Source organism: Geotrypetes seraphini, chromosome 2 (genome assembly GCF_902459505.1).
Source record: "Geotrypetes seraphini chromosome 2, aGeoSer1.1, whole genome shotgun sequence".
NCBI classification, from domain to species: domain Eukaryota; kingdom Metazoa; phylum Chordata; class Amphibia; order Gymnophiona; family Dermophiidae; genus Geotrypetes; species Geotrypetes seraphini.
In genome coordinates, this window is record NC_047085.1 from 503378979 (window position 1) to 503398166 (window position 19188).

Consider the following 19188-nt stretch of genomic DNA (forward strand, 5'->3'; position numbering starts at 1 on the left):
GGTTGTGTTTATGAGGTGCCAGCTAAAATAAAGGTAGACAAAGTGATGGAGAAACCAACAAAACTGCAGACTATGTACAAGATGCAGGACAAAGTGATGGGGCAGATGGTGTACATCCGAGGGTGCTGAAGGAACTTAGGGAAATTCTGATAGCTCCGCTGACTGACCTTTTCAATGAGTGGTACCGGAGGACTGGAGAAGGGTGGATGTGGTCCCTCTCCACAAAAGTAGAAGGAAGAAGTAGGGAATTACAGGCCAGTAAGTCTGATTTCTGTGGTAAGCAAATTAATAGAAATGCTTTAAAAACAGAGCATGATGAAGTTTCTGGAATCTGGTGGATTACAGGACTCGAGGCAACATGGATTTACTAGAGGCAGGTCTTGTCAGACAAATCTGATCAGATTCTTTGACTGGATGACCAGAGAATTGGATAGAGGAAGTATGCTAAATGTGATGTATTTAGATTTTAGCAAAGCCTTTAATAAGAACATAAGCAGTGTCTCTGCTGGGTCAGACCAGAGGTCCATCGTGCCCAGCAGTCTGCTCACGCGGCAGCTCATCAGGTCCAGGACCTGTATAGTAATCCTCTATCTATACTCTTCTATCCCTTTTTCTTTCAGGAAATTATCTAATCCCTTCTTGAACCCTAATACCCCAATACCATACTCTGTCCTATCACACCCTCTGGAAGCGCATTCCAGGCGTCCACCACCCTTTGGGTGAAGAACTTCATAGCATTGTTCCACACAGACGTCTAATAAATAAACTGAATGCCCTTGGTATGGGCCCCAAAGTGACGGGCTGGGTCAAGAACTGGTTGGATGGAAGGTGACAGAGGGTAGTAATCAATGGAGATCGCTCTGAAGAAAGGGATGTTATCAGTGGTGTGCCTCATGGTTCTGTTCTTGGGCCTGGTCTTTTTATCATTTTTATAAATGATATTGCTGAAGGTTTGTCTGGTGAAATTTGCCTCTTTGCAGATGATACCAAAATCTGCAACAGAGGAGACATCCTGATGGTGTGAATAACATGAAGAAAGACCTGGCAAAGCTTGAAGAATGGTCTGAAATTTGGCAGCTAAAATTTAATGCTAAGAAATGCAAGGTCATGCATTTGGGCTGCAAAAAAACCAAGGAAACAATACAGTTTAGGGGGTGAAGAACTTATGTGCTTGACAGAAGAGTGGGACTTGGGTGTGATTATATGTGACAAACAGGTCGCAAAGGTGATGGCGAAAGCTAAAAGGATGCTAGTTGCATTGGGAGAGGTATGGCCAGTAGGAAAAAGGAGGTATTGATGTCTCTGTATAAGATTCTGGTGAGAACTCATTTAGAATATTGTGTACAATTCTGGAGGCCGCACCTTCAAACAGATATAAAAAGGATGGAGTCGGCCCAGAGGAAGGCTACTAAAATGGTGTGTGGTCTTCGTCATAAGGAGTATGGGGACAGACTTAAAGATCTCAATCTGTATACTTTGGAGGAAAGGTGGGGAGATATGATAGAGATGTTTAAATACCTACTCTGCATAAATGCACATGAGTTGAGTTTCTTTCATTTGAAAGGAAACTCTGCAATGAGAGGGCATAGGATGAAGTTAAGAGGTGATAGGCTCTTGAGTAATCTAAGGAAATACTTTGTTACAGAAAGGGTGGTAGATACCTGGAACAGCCTCCCAGAAGAGGTGGTGGAGAGAGACAGAGACTGTGTCTGAATTCAAGAAGGCCTGGGATAGGCACGTGGGATCTCTTGGAGAGAGGAAGAGCTAATGGTTACTGTGGATGGGCAGACTGGATGGGCCATTTGGCCTTTATCTGCTATCATGCTTCTATGTTTCTTTGAGACTCCAGCAAAGCTTTCTCCCCCGACATCGATGGTGGTGGTGCATGCTTCAAGGCTGAAGTGAAATCCCTTGAGGTTCCAACATTCAGGCTTGATGCACAGGCTCCTGATGAGCTTCAGGGAAGAGTGAGAGCTAAGCCTCAACTGGTGCAAGCGCACACAAGACTTGAGTGGGTAGTGGTTGCAAGATCTGCGCTAGCTCCTCCCTGAAGATAATTCAGTAATGCTCATTGGAGATTGGCATCCTCAAAGGCTGGGGAGTGGGTGATGGAGGGACAGGCTGAGAAGGTGTCGGTATCGAACTGGAAGCAGGGACCTGGCTGCTTGAAGATCTGTACACTGGCACCTCCAATAGAGAGGGGAAGCTATTCTCTTGATGCCAATGCTTTTCAGGTATTGGATTCTCTGTGTGTTGATGATGACCAATTATTGTGATTCTTGGGCTTCCCCTGATGTTCAGCATCTTGGTCCTTCGGTGTCCATAAGGATGACATCAAACCCATATGCATCATCAGTGTTGGGTCTGATTCAGACCAGTCCCAGGGCTGACTAACAGTGCCTATTTTCAAGCAACTCTCTTTCAACTGAGGCTCTGGAATGAGGGGGAATAGGATGAAGGTGAATAGACTCAGAAGTAGAGAATGACATGAGGAAAAGATCTGTCCACCCCCTCCTCTCCCCCGAGCTCTGTCCACTTCCATACAAGCCTCAACAGGTATGATTTTATATTTTTCTTTTTATTAAAGTATAGAAAAGAAGCAACATTCTTTACAACTTTGAAGCACCCAGCCTATATCAACACAATCTATACTTTATTGTTCTGATTTTTTTTTTTAATCTGTGAATGAACAACAAGTCATCCACAATCTCTGGATTCAATCTAGCTCTCCTTTCTTCAATGGTCTAGGCAGCCATCAACATCGATGCTTTTGATGAGAAAGTCAAGGAGCCAACCAGCTCTTCCTCTCTCAGTCAGGTCTTAAGACCACTTCAGTGAGATGAGTCTACACCTATCAGCAATTTTGGAGTACCATAGTTAAATACTGGAGAAACTACACCTGATGTAAGCGAGGCTTAATGAATACTGAGCTGCCATTGCATGCCCTGCTCAGACCCTGGGACATCAATAACAAAGCAAAAAAATTTAATTTTTTTTGTATGCCACAAAATACTGTACCCGGAACTAGTGCCTCCCTGCAGCTCCTCTGGGAGTCAGTGCCGGGAGGGTCCAGTAGGTGGCAGCAGTCAGAAGCATCCCTCCCAACCTCCATCCCTCTCTCCTGCTTCTCGTCGATCTTTCCCCCGCCCCCTTTCCTCGTCTGAAGCCATTAGGAGGCGATCTGAGGCCTGCACCGAGTCGGAGTTGGAGGATGGCGGCGGGATTTTCTGCTCAGCAGGTAAGAAAGTGGCAGGAAAGCGATGCAGAAGCGGGAAAGGAGCCCCGCACGGCTCGATCCCCCCCCCCCCCGGAAGAGCCGCTTCTGCTCTTTTCTTCCGGGTTCTCCTCTGCCTTTAGGGCGCCGTTAGCTTCCGCCTCGTGGGATTTCTCCCCTTTCCTTTCCCGCCCTGCTTCTCTCCCCCTCCCCCCCCGATCTCCAGCCTCTTTTCTCTTTCTGCTGCTTTTCCCTCCCTGCTCTCTCCCCCCCCCAGCCAAAGTGATTAAAAAAAATAGATTATACTGGGAAATGGTAGATATGATCAGATGCATTCCAAAGCACAAGAGGAATTCTTTTCATGAGAACTGACTTTTTTTTTTTTTTTTAATCAATCATCTTTATTGACCAGAATGAGGAACAACACAGTAGAGGTATGCATGGGAACGGGGATCGCGGGAATCCCCCCCTCTGGCCCACGGGACTCCCATGGGAATGGAAGGCTTTGGAAGCAGGGTTCGTCCATATAACATAATGGACACGTCAGCCTTAGTTAAAAAAAAAAAAAATGGGGGGGGGGGGGGAGGGGGGTTTATAAGTTAATTACCTGAACAGAAAATAAAAAAAGGGTTCCACCAAAAAGATTCTACAAGGAAAACAGCAAAAGAAACTGTGGAATTGATGATCCTGCAAGAAGTAATTGCCGCTTTTTATGGGGACGGGCGGGGATGGAGGTAATTCCTTGCGGAGATGGGTGGGGGACAGAGAGGATCCTGGCGGGAGCGGGTGGGATTTCTGTTCCCGTGCAACTCTCTACAACACAGTCTATAGCAGTGGTCTCCAACTCAAACCCTTTGCAGGGCCACATTTTGGATTTGTCAGTACTTGGAGGGCCTCAGAAAACTTAATTAATGTCTTATTAAAGAAATGATAATTTTGCATGAGGTAAAACTCTATAGTTTTATAAATCTTTCCTTTTGGCTAAGTCTTAAGAATAATATTGTAATTTATAGTTAGAGAGACATATGATCAAGAAACTATTTTATTTTACTTTTGTGATTATGATAAACATACCGAGGGCCTCAAAATAGTACCTGGTGGGCCGCATGTGGCCCCCGGGCCGCGAGTTTGAGACCACTGGTCTCAAACTCGCCACAATACAATAATCTACCACAAAACTGCCACAATACAATAATCTACAGAGCAAGGGGAAACAGTTTTGTAATTTTCACCCTCCCCTCCCCCACCCTAGAATCAGGTGTGAACTAGGGATGAATCGTGTTTGCTGCTATTGCAAACCTTGGAGTGTGGGCTGAGAAGCCCCGAGTGAGAACACAGTGAAAGGATATGTCAGATTACAAGTTGAGTAAGTAACCACGTGCTGCAGGGGTTAAAGGAGCCCAGACATCTTGCCATCGCTGGGACCATCAACGACAGCTGGATCATGGTCACTTGCCAATGTTGCCAGGATGGGGGCAATGCTTCCAGCCATCGCAGTAAGATATGAGAATCGACACCCCCCCTTTCCTTGCTGGTTTTTCCCCTTATTTTTTAAGATGTAATTATTAATCTTCCCTACCCCAAACTCCTCTCGTATCTACATGTCAGTGTCTTTGACACAATTTTGTTTTTACCCCACTCTTATTTTTTAAAATTTTACATTTTTAGCATTGTAAACCAACCAGATACATGTCGATGGTCGGTATATCAAATTATTAATAATCCTGGAAATTTGGAGAAGAAACATTTTAAGTACCTCCAGGCATAAATGTATATGCCTATTCATTGTGGATATCCTAAATAGCCCAGAATATCGGCCTCATAGTCAGATGTGCAAACCCTGAAGTACATTAAAGAAAAATGAGTCGGGCTACTCAAAGAGAAACAATCTGGTGATTTTGGGGAAAGAGGGGGGTCCTAGAGTCCTCTTTCCTATGGTATAATGTTGACAGAATAAAGTCATCTGACCTGCAATGTATTCAAAGCTCTTCCACATATCACCGTTTACTTCTGGTCTGTGTTTCAGGAGCCAGTGACGTTTGAGGATATCACTGTCTCTTTCTCCAAGGAGCAGTGGGAATATTTGGATGAAGAGCAGAAGGAGCTTTACAGAGAGGTGATGAAAAATAATTACGAAACCTTGATCTCACTAGGTAAGGATTGCATTATGTACTTTTTTAGCAGACGCAGAGACCAATTTAATAAAAGTAATTTGAGATATTTTCCTGTACCTCCTTTTGTCCAAAACCTTCCACATATGATTAAAGCCTGTCTCAACTCTGCTCTCTGTCTAAGGATGGCAGTGTTGGTGACAGGATTGAGGAACCATTAGACCTTCCTGTGTGTCTTACTAGTTCCCCCCCCCCCCCTTTAAATCTGAGATAAATCCTCTTCCAGTTCTTGGAGCAGGGCTGAAAGCTAGGGGTAGAGAATCACAAAAGATCAGGACCTGGCATCAAGTGATCACATTGAAGCATCCTTTAAATCAGCCTCTCATCACTGGCACGCCAAAAGAGCATAAGAATAGCCATAGTGGGTCAGGCCTGATTTCTCATGACCAGATACCTGCTCAAGGCCTGCAGGATTTTCTCTTGTCCCTCCATGAAGCCCTGCTTGGTTCTGCTTCTTTAGCCCCCTCTGAGATTCCCCTGAGGTCTCTCTCTGCCTGACTGACTCCTTGTGACCAGGAGCTTGTAAACTTCATAACCGACTCGCAATCTTTTCCTGTGCGTCGGTTCTGATCTGCTAAATGTAACTTACCCTCCTTATTTCTGCTTGTTTTCTGATTTGATTGTATTTGTGCTTATTCTGCAGATACCTGTGTAAAACCCCCCTGGTGGTGATGTGATGCAATTACATTACAATTTGTGATAATCATGGTTATTACTACTACTGCTATTATTAGTGCTGCCAGATGCATGTAGCCCTGTACAATAAATACTTAAGAGAGGGTCCATGCTTAAAAAAAGGTTTGGACAAGTTCCTGGAGGAAAAGTCTATAGGAGAGAGACATGGGGGAAGCCACTGCTTGCTCTGGATCGGTACTATTTGGGTTTTTGCCAGGTATTGTGACTTGGATTGGCCTCTGAACACTGGATACTGGACTAGATGGAACATTGGTCTGACCCAGTAAAGCTATTCTTATGTTTTCATGAAAGAGCTTACGAGCTAATTAAGACAGACACACAGGGCAAAAGGTGAATCTATGCATACTGCTCAGGTAGGGATTTACAAGGGGACTGATAAGGCGGATAGGGTAGGGGACTATAGAGGGAATGGCACAGATATTGGTGCTTTATAAGTTGGTAGGGTTAGGACTTAAATGCAGCTTCAAAAAAGTGGGCCTTTTAACCTGGATTTGAATACTGCTGGGGAGGGGGCCCGACACACCAAATTAGGCAGATTGTTCCAGGCATATGAAGCAGCAAGGTAGAAGAGATGGAGTCAGGAGTTGGTAGTAGAGGAGAAGGGTTCATAGACAACGGCGCGAAAGACAAAGGCGCGCGCCGAAGAAAATTACAGTTTTTAGGGGCTCCGATGGGGGGTTTTGTTGGGGAACCTCCCCACTTTACTTAATAGACATCGCGCCGGCATTGTGGGGGGTTTAGGGGGTTGTAACCCTCCACATTTTACTGTAAACTTAACTTTTTCCCTAAAAACAGGGAAAAAGTGAAGTTTTCAGTAAAGTGGGGGGGGGGGTTCCCCAACAAAACCCCCCATGCCCCCCTGTCGGAGCCCTAAAAACAGTAATTTTAAGTGGCGCGCGCCTCCGCGCTGCGCTCAATTGTCTGGGCGCGCCTTTGTCCCGGCGCGCTTTTGACCTGACACCGAGGAGAAGAGTACCGACAAGAGAGACTTACCTGACGAGGGGCGTTCTCAGGGCGGGGTGTATGGAGAGATTTAGAGAAGAGAGATGCTGAGGATCTGCAGAGTGAATACACTTTTCCCTCCGTATTCGCTGTGATAGGGGATTAACAGAACCACAAATACAGAAAAACCGCAAATAACTTTTTCATATGTTATTCGCTGTTTGCTATTAAAAACCATCATGAATATGGTGAAACTGCGAATAACATGGTGGGAGATCTGGCCTGTTCCTGAAGGAGAGGCAAAACACGGTGAAGAAAGTGCTGGGAATCGTCGATTTTCTCTGTAAATGCTTGGAATTGGCGATTTCTCTATGCAAGCTGATGTAATTTTGGGGGAGGAGCCAGCAAGCTACAAACCGTGAATAATCGAAACCGTGAATGCTGAAACCGCTAATACGGAGGGAGAAGTGTATACTTGTAGGTCAGTAAAAGAAGTCTGAGCCATATGTGGAAATGGACAGGGAGCCAGTGATTGCAAATTATCCATGCCAACTACTGAGCAAATTGTAAATAGATATGACAAACATTGTTTGAAGTGTCTGTATGCAAAAGCCAGAAGCCTAAGAAACAAGATGGGAGAGTTAGAATATATTGGAGGAAACAAAAAGATAGATTGAATAGGCATTTCCAAGACCTACTGGAAGGAAGATAACCAATGGGACACTGTCATACTTGGGTACAAAATATATCACAGTGATAGGGTGAAGGTGTAGCGTTATGTGTTAAGGAGGGCCTTGAATTGAATGGACTGAAAATAATACAGGTGCAGAAATACACCTTGGAATCCCTAATGTCTGGAGGAAAACCGGGAAGGAAAAGGCCCGAGATAAAGATGGGCCTATACTATCATCCACCTTGGCAAACCGAAGCTACCGATGAAGAAATGGAAGCCGAGAATGCAAAAACAGTAACACAATTATTATGGGAGACTTCAACTATCCCAAAATGCGCCAGGGAGACCGGATTCCTGGAGGCTATACAGGACAGCTTCATGGAGCAGCTTGTCAGAGAACCGACGAGAGGGAATGTTACTCTGGATCTAATCCCTAATGGGCTAAGAGGACCTGCAAAGGAAGTGGAAGTAGTGGGACCGTTGGGAAACAGCGATCACAATATGATCAAGTTCAAAGTTGAAGTAGGAATATCAAAGGGAAAGAGAACCACAGTGACAACTCTTAACTTCAAGAAAGGAATCTACGAAGCGATGAGGATAATGGTAAGGAAGAAACTTAGGAACTGCTCAAAGAAAACACAGACCGTAGAGCAAGCCTGGCCTTTATTCAAGGACACGGTGAGCGAGGCGCAAAATCTGTATATCCCTAGATTCAGAAAAGGGTGCAAAAAGAGCCGAACAAAAGACCCGGCGTGGATAACTAAAGAAGTGAAGAAAGCGATAGGTGATAAGAAGGATTCATTCAAGAAATGGAAAAAGGGCAAAACCGAGGAGAATGTCACCTTGTGGTTAGGAAAGCAAAAAGAGAATATGAAGAGAAGCTAGCCAGGGAAGCACGAAATTTCAAACCATTCTTCAGATATGTTAAAGGGAAACAGCCGGCTAGGGAGGAGGTGGGACCGCTGGATGACGAAGATAGGAAGGAGGAGAAAGAAGTGGTGGAAAGACTAAACATGTTCTTTTCGTCAGTATTTACAAAAGAGGACGCATCCAACATACCGGAACCTGAACAAATCTTCAAAGGAGACCAGGCAGAAAAATTAACATCCATGGAAGTAAGCCTTGAAGACGTACACAGGCAGATAGAAAAATTAAAAACTGAAAAATTACTGGGCCCGGACGGAATCCACCCTAGGGTACTGAAAGAACTAAAGGAGGAAATAGCGGAACTACTACGGCAAGTCTGTAATCTATCCCTGAAAACAGGCGTGATCCCGGAGGATTGGAAGATAGCCAATGTTACGCCCATCTTTAAAAAGGGATCAAGAGGTGACCCGGGGAACTACAGAACAGTAAGTCTGACCTCGGTTCCGGGGAAAATGGCGGAAGCACTGATAAAAGATAGCATCGAGGAGCATCTAGAAAGGAATAAACTTATGACAACAAGCCAACATGGCTTCTGCAAAGGAAGATCGTGCCTGATGAACTTATTGCACTTCTTTGAAGGAATTAACAAACAGATGGACAAAGGGAACCCATAGACATCGTATACTTAGACTTCCAAAAAGCCTTTGACAAGGTACCCCATGAACGCCTACTTCGGAAACTGAAGTACCATGGGGTTGAAGGAGATGTACACAGATGGATCAGGAATTGGTTGGCGGGTAGGAAGCAGAGGGTAGGAGTGAATGGTCGCTATTTGGACTGGAGGAGGGTCACAAGTGTTCTGCAGGGGTTGGTGCTTGGACCGCTGCTATTCAATGTATTTATAAATGATCTAGAAACGGGGATGAAGTGCGAAGTAATAAAATTTGCAGACGATGCCAAACTATTTAATGGGGCTAGGACTGCGAAGATTTACAAAGGGACCTGAACAAACTAGGGGAGTGGGCGACGAGATGGCAGATGAAGTTCAATGTAGAGAAATGTAAAGTCTTGCATGTAGGAAACAGAAATCCGAAGTACAACTACAAGATGGGAGGGCTGGTAATAGGAGAAAGTAGCCTAGAGAAGGACTTGGGGGGTACTGGTAGACAAGACAATGAAACCGTCGGCACAGTGCACAGTGGACTCTAAGAAGACAAACAGAATGCTAGGTATTATCAAGAAAGGTATTACAGCCAGAACGAAAGAAGTTATCCTGCCGTTGTATCGAGCGATGGTGCACCCGCATCTGGAGTACTGCGCCCAATATTGGTCACTGTACCTTAAGAAGGATATGGCGATACTCGAGAGGGTTCAGAAAAGAGTGACGAGATTGATAAAAGGTATGGAAAACCTTTCATATGCTAAAAGATTAGAGAAACTGGGGCTCTTTTCCCTGGAAAAGCGGAGGCTTAGAGGGGACATGATAGAGACTTACAAGATCATGAAGGGCATAGAGAAAGTGGAGAGGACAGATTCTTAAAACTTTCGAAGACTACAAGAACGAGAGGGCATTCGGATAAATTAAGAGGAGACAGATTCAGAACCAATGCTAGGAAGTTCTTCTTCACCCAGAGGGTGCGCTTCCAGAGGGCAGGGGTAGGACAGAGTATGGCATTGGGTTTCAAGAAAGGATTAGATGATTTCCTGAAGGAAACGGGGATAGAAGGGTATAGATAGAGGATTAATATGCAGGTCCTGGACCTGATGGGTCGCCGCGTGAGCGGACTGCTGGACATGATGGACCTTTGGTCTGACCCAGCAGAGGCACTGCTTATGTTCTTATGTTAAGTGCCCTATTCATGAACTCATTGTCCCACCAAATTTTAGGAAATCTGTGATATCTTATTTGTATGACAAATTTACCTGAGAAACCTCTTCTGTGAATTCTTCCCTTTACCAAATTTTTAAGGAAACCTATTGAAATCTCTTTGTATGACAATTTTGGCTATAGAAACCCGACCATACTAGTTAATGTAATTCCATTTGTATTTCATCTGCGTCTGGCAGATTCTCTTTGTTGTAAACCACTCTGAACTGTTAAGATATAGCGGGAGTTAACTATGTTGGGTCCGCTGGGAAACAATCTACTGAAGGGGTGTTTAATTTTTGAAAGGGCGACTATGATAAAATGAGGAAAAAGGACCAGTTGCAAAGGTTAGGACTGTAAACCAGTGGATGTTATTTAAAAATACCGTTGTGAAAGCCCAGACCAGATGTATTCCACATATCTGCAAAGGTGGAAAGAAGAGGAAACGAGAGCCGGTGTGGTTAAAAGGTGAAGTGAAAGAGGCTATTAGAGCCAAAAAAACATCCTTTAAAGAATGAAAAAAGGATCCGAATGAAGAAAATAAGAAACATAATCACTGGCAAGTTAGATGCAAAGCATTGATAAAGACAGCTAAGAAAGAATATGAAGAGAAACTTGCAAAAGAGGCAAAAACTCATGTAGCAATTTTTTTAGGTACATCAGAAGCAGAAAACCTGTGAGGGAATCTGTGGGACCGTTGGATGATCAAGGAGTGAAAGGGGTGCTCAGGGTTGATAAAGCCATAGTGGAAAGACTGAATGAATTCTTTGTTTCGGTCTTTACGGAAGAAGATGTAAGAGATATACCTGAAACGAAAATGGTTTTCAAGGGTGATGATGCGGAGGAACTGAAAGAAATCTCGGTGAATCTGGAAGATGTACTGAGCCAAATCGACAAGTCAAAAAGTGATAAATCGCCAGAACCGGATGGTATACATCCCAGGATGCTAAAAGAACTCAAACATGAAATCGCTGACCTGCTGTTAGTGATCTGTAACCTGTCGCTATAATCGCCTGTAGTACCTGAAGATTGGAGGGTGGCCAATGTTAACGCCAATTTTTAAAAAGGGCTCCACCATCATCGCCATTTGAAAGATGAGTCCCCCATGTTTGATTCTACCGCTTTACGGGAAGCTTGGGCCCGTGACCTTGCAATTGACTTGCCTGATAATGTGATTCTCCAGGCAGTCCATGGGTTACCTGTCTTTAGAAAATACACTACCTTTTGGGAGCAACACTAAGTTGATTTTTCGCTTGTACATTTCTCCCAGGAAGGCGTATCTCTCGGGTTTTCGCGAGACTGCTACCTGTCTCCGCTGCCAGGCTCCTGACGCGGGCCTGGGTCATATGTTTTGGACTTGTTCTCACATCCAGGCTTTTTGGCATGCTGTTTTTACATTTGTGGAACGTATTTGGAGCATTTCGATTCAACGCTCGCCCTTATTATTGTTTGGAGTTATCCCTCATTTTTGCCCTCGTACGAGGGGGGCTGCTGCTTTCCTTAAGTGGACTGTCCTTGTGGCCCTGAAGTGTATTCTACTGAAATGGCTTGAGGGGGATGCACCTGACTACTCCATTTGGCGTTGCCGGATGATTACTCTACTGATGTGGGAGCGGCGTGATGTGCAGGACTTTTCCTCTCTCCCAGGCCGTACCTTCCAATGTGTCTGGGAACCATTTTGGACTACTATGACTCCTGTGGCTCGCAGCCGTTTGCTTAATTGTTGACTCTTTGTTTTTGTCTTTTCTAAAGTATCTGGTATGCCTGTTTCTCTGGATTCTTTTCTGTTTGCCTTTGTTGCGTTTTGAAGGAGGACCTCCCGGGGGGGGGGGGGGTGGGTGGGGTGGTTTGGTGGGGGGGGGGATTTTGGAATGTTTATACCAAAAATGTGAGCATATCTGCAGTTTGATTTGTCTCGTTGTTTGCTGTTTTTCATGAGCTCAATAAAATATATTTGAACATAAAAAAAGGGCTCCAGGGGAGATCCGGAAAATTACAGACCGGTAAGCCTCACTTCGCTGCCAGTCAAAATGGTAGAAACGATTATAAAAAATAAAAATGTGGAACACCTAGACAAGCATGATTAATGAAACACAGTCAGCATGGGCTCAGCCGAGGGAGATCTTGCCTCACCAATTTGCTTGACTTCTTTGAAGGTGTGAATAAACATGTGGATAAAGGTGAGTCAGTTGATATAGTGTATCTAGATTTTCAGAAAGCTTTTGATAAAGTTCCTCACTAGAGGCTCCTGAGAAAAATTAAAGAGTCATGGGATAGGTGGCAAAGTTCAGTTGTGGATTAGGAATTGGTTATCGGATAGAAAACAGAGGGTAGGATTAAATGGTCATTTTTCTCAATGGAGGAGAGTAAACAGTGGAGTGCCGCAGGGGTATCTACTGGGACCAGTGCTATTTAACTTATTTATAAATGATCTGGAAATTGGAACAACGCGTGAGGTGATTAACTTTGCAGATGACACTAAACTTTTCAAAGTTGGTAAAACGCGTGCGAATTGTGAAAAATTGCAGGCGGACCTTAGGAAATTGGAAGACTGGGCGTCCAAGTGGTAGATGAAATTTAATGTGGACAAATGCAAAGTGATGCACATTGGGAAGAATAACCCGAATCACAGTTACTGGATGCTAGGGTCCACCTTGGGGGTTAGCGCCAAAGAAAAGGATCTGGGTATCATCGTAGACAATACAATCAAACCTTTTGCCCAATGTGCGACGGCAACTAAAAAAGCAAACAGGATGCTAGAAATTATTAAAAAAGGGATGGTTAACAAGACTAAGAATGTTATAATGCCTCTATCACCTCACTTGGAATACTGCGTTCAATTCTGGTCTCCTTATCTCAAGAAAGATATAGCGGCACTAGAAAAGGTTCAAAGAAGAGCGACCAAGATGGTAAAGGGGATGGAACTCCTCTCGTATGAGGAAAGAATAAAATGGTTAGGGCTCTTCAGCTTGGAAAAGAGACGGCTGAGGGGGAGATATGATTGAAGTCTACGAAATCCTGAGTAGAGTAGAACGGGTACAAGTGGATTGATTTTTCACTCTCGTCAAAAATGACAAAGACTAGGGACACTCGATGAAGTTACAGGGAAATACTTTTAAAACCTATAGGAGGAAATTTTTTTTCACTCGGAGAATAGTTAAGCTCTGGAACGCGTTGCCAGAGGATGTGGTAAGAGCGGATAGCGTAGTTGGTTTTAAGAAAGGTTTGGACAAGTTCCTAGAGGAAAAGTCCATAGTCTTTTTATTGAGAAAGCCATGGGGGAAGCCACTGGTTGCCCTGAATCGGTAGCTTGGAATGTTGCTACTCTTTGGGTTTTGGCCAGGTACTAGTGACCTGGATTGGCCACCGTGAGAACGGGCTGCTGGTCTTGATGAACCATTGGTCTGACCCAGTAAGCCTATTCTTATGTTCTTATGTTAGAACCTCTCCCTTCCTCATCATGTGTAGTACCCTTATAATTACTGCTGTATATATATCTGTGAATGTAAGGGAAATAATCCTCCATTTTATTTGTAATTCCTAGGTGCCGACCATAAAAGCATCGATCCTGAAGTATTATCAAGGATTACAGAAGAGGAAGAGCCATGTGTTGGGGATCCGAAGGAGAGAGAAGATACTCATGCAAACACAGGTGAGTAATAATAGCAAATGCTGCAAAGAACAATACGCCGACAAATGTGCGCCCGACATATGTGTGCGTGTATGCCGACAAATGCGCGCCCAAGAAATACGTGTCGTCGAATGCGTGCACGACAAGCGTGCTTCGTCCAATGCTGCAGGATACATGCGTGTCGTCAAATGAGCACACAACACATGCACACAAGGCAAAATGTGCGGACGACACATGCGCACAATCAAGTGCGCGGACGACACATGCGCATAAGCAAGTGCGCGTATTTGCATCCCACCTTACATTAATCCGTTTGTTGCAGGTATTATTTTCAGCCCAATATTATTGTCGAGGACAATATTTGATATGGACGTCATAATATCACAGCGGGGCGCAGAGAACTGGGTTCACGAAGGATATCGATATCGTTGCGACAGAAGCAATGCTGACGGATCGTCATCCTGGCGGTGCGTGCGCCGCAATTGTGTAGGCAGAAGAAAGAGGCTCTTGGACGGATCGTCTTTGGCGATCACAGCGCATGTCCATGCGCCTGATAATGCCAAAATCGCAGCTGAAAAGATGATGGCAGACATACGCCAACTAGCTGTTAACACGGTTGAAAAGCCCCGACAGATTATTCACGGAACAACGACGGGCTCGAGTTTGGAAGCGGCGAAATTATTGCCTTCGTACACGTCGATTCAGCGAACTATCCAGAGGAAAAGAAAACGAGGAAATATGTCGATGGGAAATCCGCGCTCGGTGCAAGAAATCCTAATTCCAGATCATCTCAAAGTGACAATGCGTGGGGAACATTTTCTGTTGTGGGATTCTGGAGAAAGCGATGAAAACCGCATTTTTATTTTCAGTACACAAGCTAACATTAATATTCTTGAGCAAAATGGCCACTGGTTCATGGACGGGACATTCAAAGTAGCCCCTGAATTGATCGTACAGATGTTTACGATACATGCCTTTGTAGATCATCGTGCACTGCCCATGGTGTTCGTGCTCTTAAACAGCAAAACAGAAGAGGAGTACGAACGCATACTTAGGAAACTCCTAGAAAGCAGAAGCACGTTGTCGCCATTAAGCATTCTCATGGACTTTGAGAGAGCAAGCCTGCAAGCCGTCAGCAGAGTTTTCCCAAATTCTTCCGTTTCTGGCTGCCTCTTTCATCTTGGACAATCCTTGTGGCGAAAAATACAGGACGAGGGCTTGACCAGTAATTACCGGGACGACGAGAATGTCAGATTGTACGCAAAAATGCTATTGGCGTTAAGTTTTGTTCCTCCAGAAAACGTCGGCGACTGTTTTGAGGAGCTTGATGACAAACGCCCCGATGAACTGCAGCCGGTATACGACTATTGGGAAGACCATTATATCGGTAGAAGGCGGCGAAATTATCGATCCCCTCCAACCTTTCCAATTTCTCTCTGGAATATGCGCTCTCGTGTTGAGGACGGACTACCTAGGACTAATGATTCGGTAGAAGGTTGGCACCACGCATTCCAATCCTCAGTTTCATGCCAACATGCAAGCCCGTATAAACTGATTGAGCACTTCCAGCGGGCGCAAGATCGCGCCGAGCACCTGCATGCTCAGTTCCTTGCAAGCAACCGCGCAGCAGGCAGCGGTAAGAGCAAGTACGTGAAAGTCACGCAAAAGTTAACAGCGCTGCTGCCTACGTATGGACATAGACCTGTTTTAGAGTATCTTACATGTGTAGCGCATAATATTGAACTATAGATTTTGATGCTGGAGGGCGCTAATTTTTTTTTTTTTTTTTTTTTTTTTCATTAGCAAAATGGGGCAGCATGCTTTTTCATTGTGTCATTGTCAGTTTTTACAGTTCCTGAGTTTAGAATGACACTTAGATAAATGATGTTAGCGTTAACGTTGATGTATGCTCAAAATGTGACGACATGCTCTTTCGCTGTATTAAAGCTTACTTATTTCAACGGGATTAGTAATTGTGCAGTTTTCATTTTCACGGTGCCATGCACTCTTAAGGGAGCATTTCTTTTTTAGGGCTCCTTTCACAAAGGTGCGCTAGCGTTTTTAGCGCACGCACCGGATTAGCGCGTGCTGGCCGAAAAATTACCGCCTGCTTAAAAGGAGGCGGTGGCGGCTAGCGCGCGGGGGGCAATTTATTCCGCTCATTAAGGCCTTAATGCACCTTTGTAAAAGGAGCCCTTAATGTTTCAGTTCAGGGTTTTTCTCCCTTTATTTCAGTTTTTTTTTTTATTTTCCTTTTTCCCCCCTTCTATTTTTTTACCATGAAGGTAGGGCATACAAATCTCTCTCCTACATAAAGTAATTGCGGGTACCCTGAAAACCTGACTAGCTAGATGTGTCCTGAGGACTGGGTTGGGAATAGAGAATGACACGGTGACAAAATTCATCACCGTTCCCGTCCCCGCGGATAACCGTGGGAAATAATCCCATGTCATTTTCTAGTGTCTATTTCAACCTCAGTCCTTCTACACCAGCATTCTTCAAAGCAAAGCTTGCGGGTCAGTGGTTGTGGCCATTCATACTCTGATTCTTATGGGAGCCAAGGATAATGAAGCCATTGTGACATCACTGATGTGATTGGCTCTTAGGCACTGGTGGAATGAGGCATTATGACATCACAATATCTGCTCTGGATACCAGAGACTGTCATTCTGTAGTGTCTGTCTCAACCTCAGTCCTTCTACACCAGCATTCTTCAAAGCAAAGCTTGCGGGTCAGTGGTTGTGGCCATTCATACTCCGATTCTTCCCTCTCTCCTTAAAGAATGACATGAAGATGGTTTCCCGCGGGGACGTGGACGGTGATGAATTTTGTCACCGTGTCATTCTCTAGTTGGGAACCCCTGAACTATAGGGGTCTTACACATCACCACCATCACAAGTCCTCCCTTTTTCACTGGTGTGATTTTGTTTTCAGCAGATGAACCTGTGATCACTGACTACACACCACCTTCAGCTTGATCCTGGTTTAGAAAATGATCTCAGGTCCCCTGCCTTGACTCTATATCCCTGTTTTCCGATGTGTCTACCTGTAGCTTCAGCAAATTGCATGGTGATTATAGCCATATAGGAAACAGAAGCCAAAAACCATGACTGAGACTCTTTATTGGTCTAACTACCCCCAAAAAGAAAAGAAAATACAGTGCAATAGTAATAGTACAAAAAAAAAAGCTGGAACTATACCTTTTTGTTTCTGCATCTCCTATTAAATCATTTTTATTCCCTTTTTTTTTTTTTTTTTTTAATCTTTATTGATTTTCAAACTTTGACAGTGCAATACAATTAATCTAAACATAAACACTACACAGAACGCACCTTAAATACATAATTAATATATAAAACAATCATTTTCTCCCTCCCTCCTCCCCATAACTAATACAAGATGACGTACATATGTAATTACAATATTATAGCTAAGTAAATCCAGCAAACCAGAATACATTCCCCTCCCCCCACCCACCCACCCTGGATGTGTAAGGAAATCTAATAAAAGGAAAGATGCATGACAATTATTGCGACTCAATAAATGCAGTCAATGGATTCCACACCGTCTTAAATGCGTTACTATAACCCAAACATTCTGCATTCATTCGTTCATACTTGTAGCTAGAGCATAAGTTTGCCCACCAAAAAAGTGTAATTCAGTCGATCATAACTCTTCCAGTTACATGTAACCATTTGGATGGCTATTCCCGTCATTATCAAGAAAAGCCGGCTTTTATGTTGATCCCAAGAAGGTTCAATATGCAATAGAGTACCATAAATTATGGCTTCATAAGTCATTGGTATCGATGCGCAGCAGCAGTATCAGTGCGCAGCAGCCTCGAAAAAAGCCAACAGGATGCTGGACATCATAAAGAGGGGCATAACAACCAGGACACGGGAAGTCATCATGCCATTGTATCGAGCGATGGTGCGTCCACATCTGGAATATTGCGTTCAGTATTGGTCACCACACCTCAAGAAGGACATGGCGGTACTTGAGAGAGTCCAAAGGAGAGCAACGAAACTGGTAAAAGGGCTGGAACACTGCCCATACGCCGAGAGGTTGGATAGGCTGGGGCTCTTCTCTCTGGAAAAAAGGAGGCTCAGGGGAGATATGATAGAGACCTTCAAGATCATGAGGGGCATAGAGAGGGTGGATAGGGACAGATTCTTCAGACTGAAGGGGACAACAAGTAAGAGGAGGCATTCGGAGAAACTGAAGGGAGATAGGTTCAAAACAAATGCAAGGAAGTTTTTTTTCACCCAAAGGGTCGTGGACACTTGGAATGCGCTACCGGAGGAAGTGATCAGGCAGAGTACGGTACAGGGATTCAAACAGGGATTGGACGGATTCCTGAGGGATAAAGGGATCGTGGGATACTGAGGGAGGAGCTGGGATGTAACACAAGTATAGAAAGCTAACAAGGTAATAAGTATAGAAACCCAACCAGGTCGTGCATGTGCAAGACCGGAGGGTTAGGACTTCGATGGGAAGATAGGACTTCAATGAGAAACCAAGGTGGCAAGGGAGCCCCTTCTGGTGATTCAGACGGGTCGTGACCTGTTTGGGCTGCTGCAGGAGTGGACTACCGGGCAGGATGGACCTATGGTCTGACCCGGCGGAGGCACTGTTTATGTTCTTATGATGACCCAAGTCCAGTACTTCCCCGATATTCGCGGGGGTTCCGTTCCAGGAACCCTTGCGAATCTCGAAAAACCGCGCATACGTTTTTTCATGGGGGAGACGAGAGAGAGGCAGGAGAGAGTAGCCGGAGCGCCGGCGAGTGCAGGACATCGCTCGCTGTATGCTCTGACCGCCTCTTCCTGCACTAAGTCGGGGCCTTACCAATGAGGAGCTACGTGTCAAAGCAGCTCCGGATTGGATAAGGCCCTACTTAGAGGCGGTCGGAGCATACAGCGAGTGATGTCCTGCACTCACCGGCACTCCGGCTGCTCTCTCCTGCCCTCTCTCTTTGTTGGCGGTTTGCGGTCGGAAAATACCGCAAATGACCGGAACCGCCGACCGCGAACGACGGGGGGGAACATTTTAGAACATTAATTTGTCCCCATATCGTTTCGTACATGTGTACTCTGAAATAATAAAACTCAGGCAGGCAAGCCTAAC

General features: G+C 44.7%; 1 protein-coding gene across 2 annotated transcripts; it reads left to right on the top strand.

The window, feature by feature from the left end:
• Positions 1–3149: 3149 nt before the first annotated feature.
• On the top strand, positions 3150–16027 carry LOC117354520. Of its 2 annotated transcripts, none has more exons than XM_033932191.1 (4): positions 3150–3238; positions 5241–5367; positions 13975–14082; positions 14384–16027. In XM_033932191.1, exons 1-4 carry the CDS (start codon positions 3212–3214, stop codon positions 15808–15810), a joined length of 1689 nt encoding a protein of 562 aa, XP_033788082.1. In that variant the 5' UTR covers positions 3150–3211; the 3' UTR covers positions 15811–16027. The 2 variants fall into 2 exon arrangements, with proteins under 2 accessions (XP_033788082.1, XP_033788083.1); XM_033932192.1 differs by lacking the exon at positions 3150–3238 and adding an exon at positions 4315–4710.
• Positions 16028–19188: the final 3161 nt, after the last annotated feature.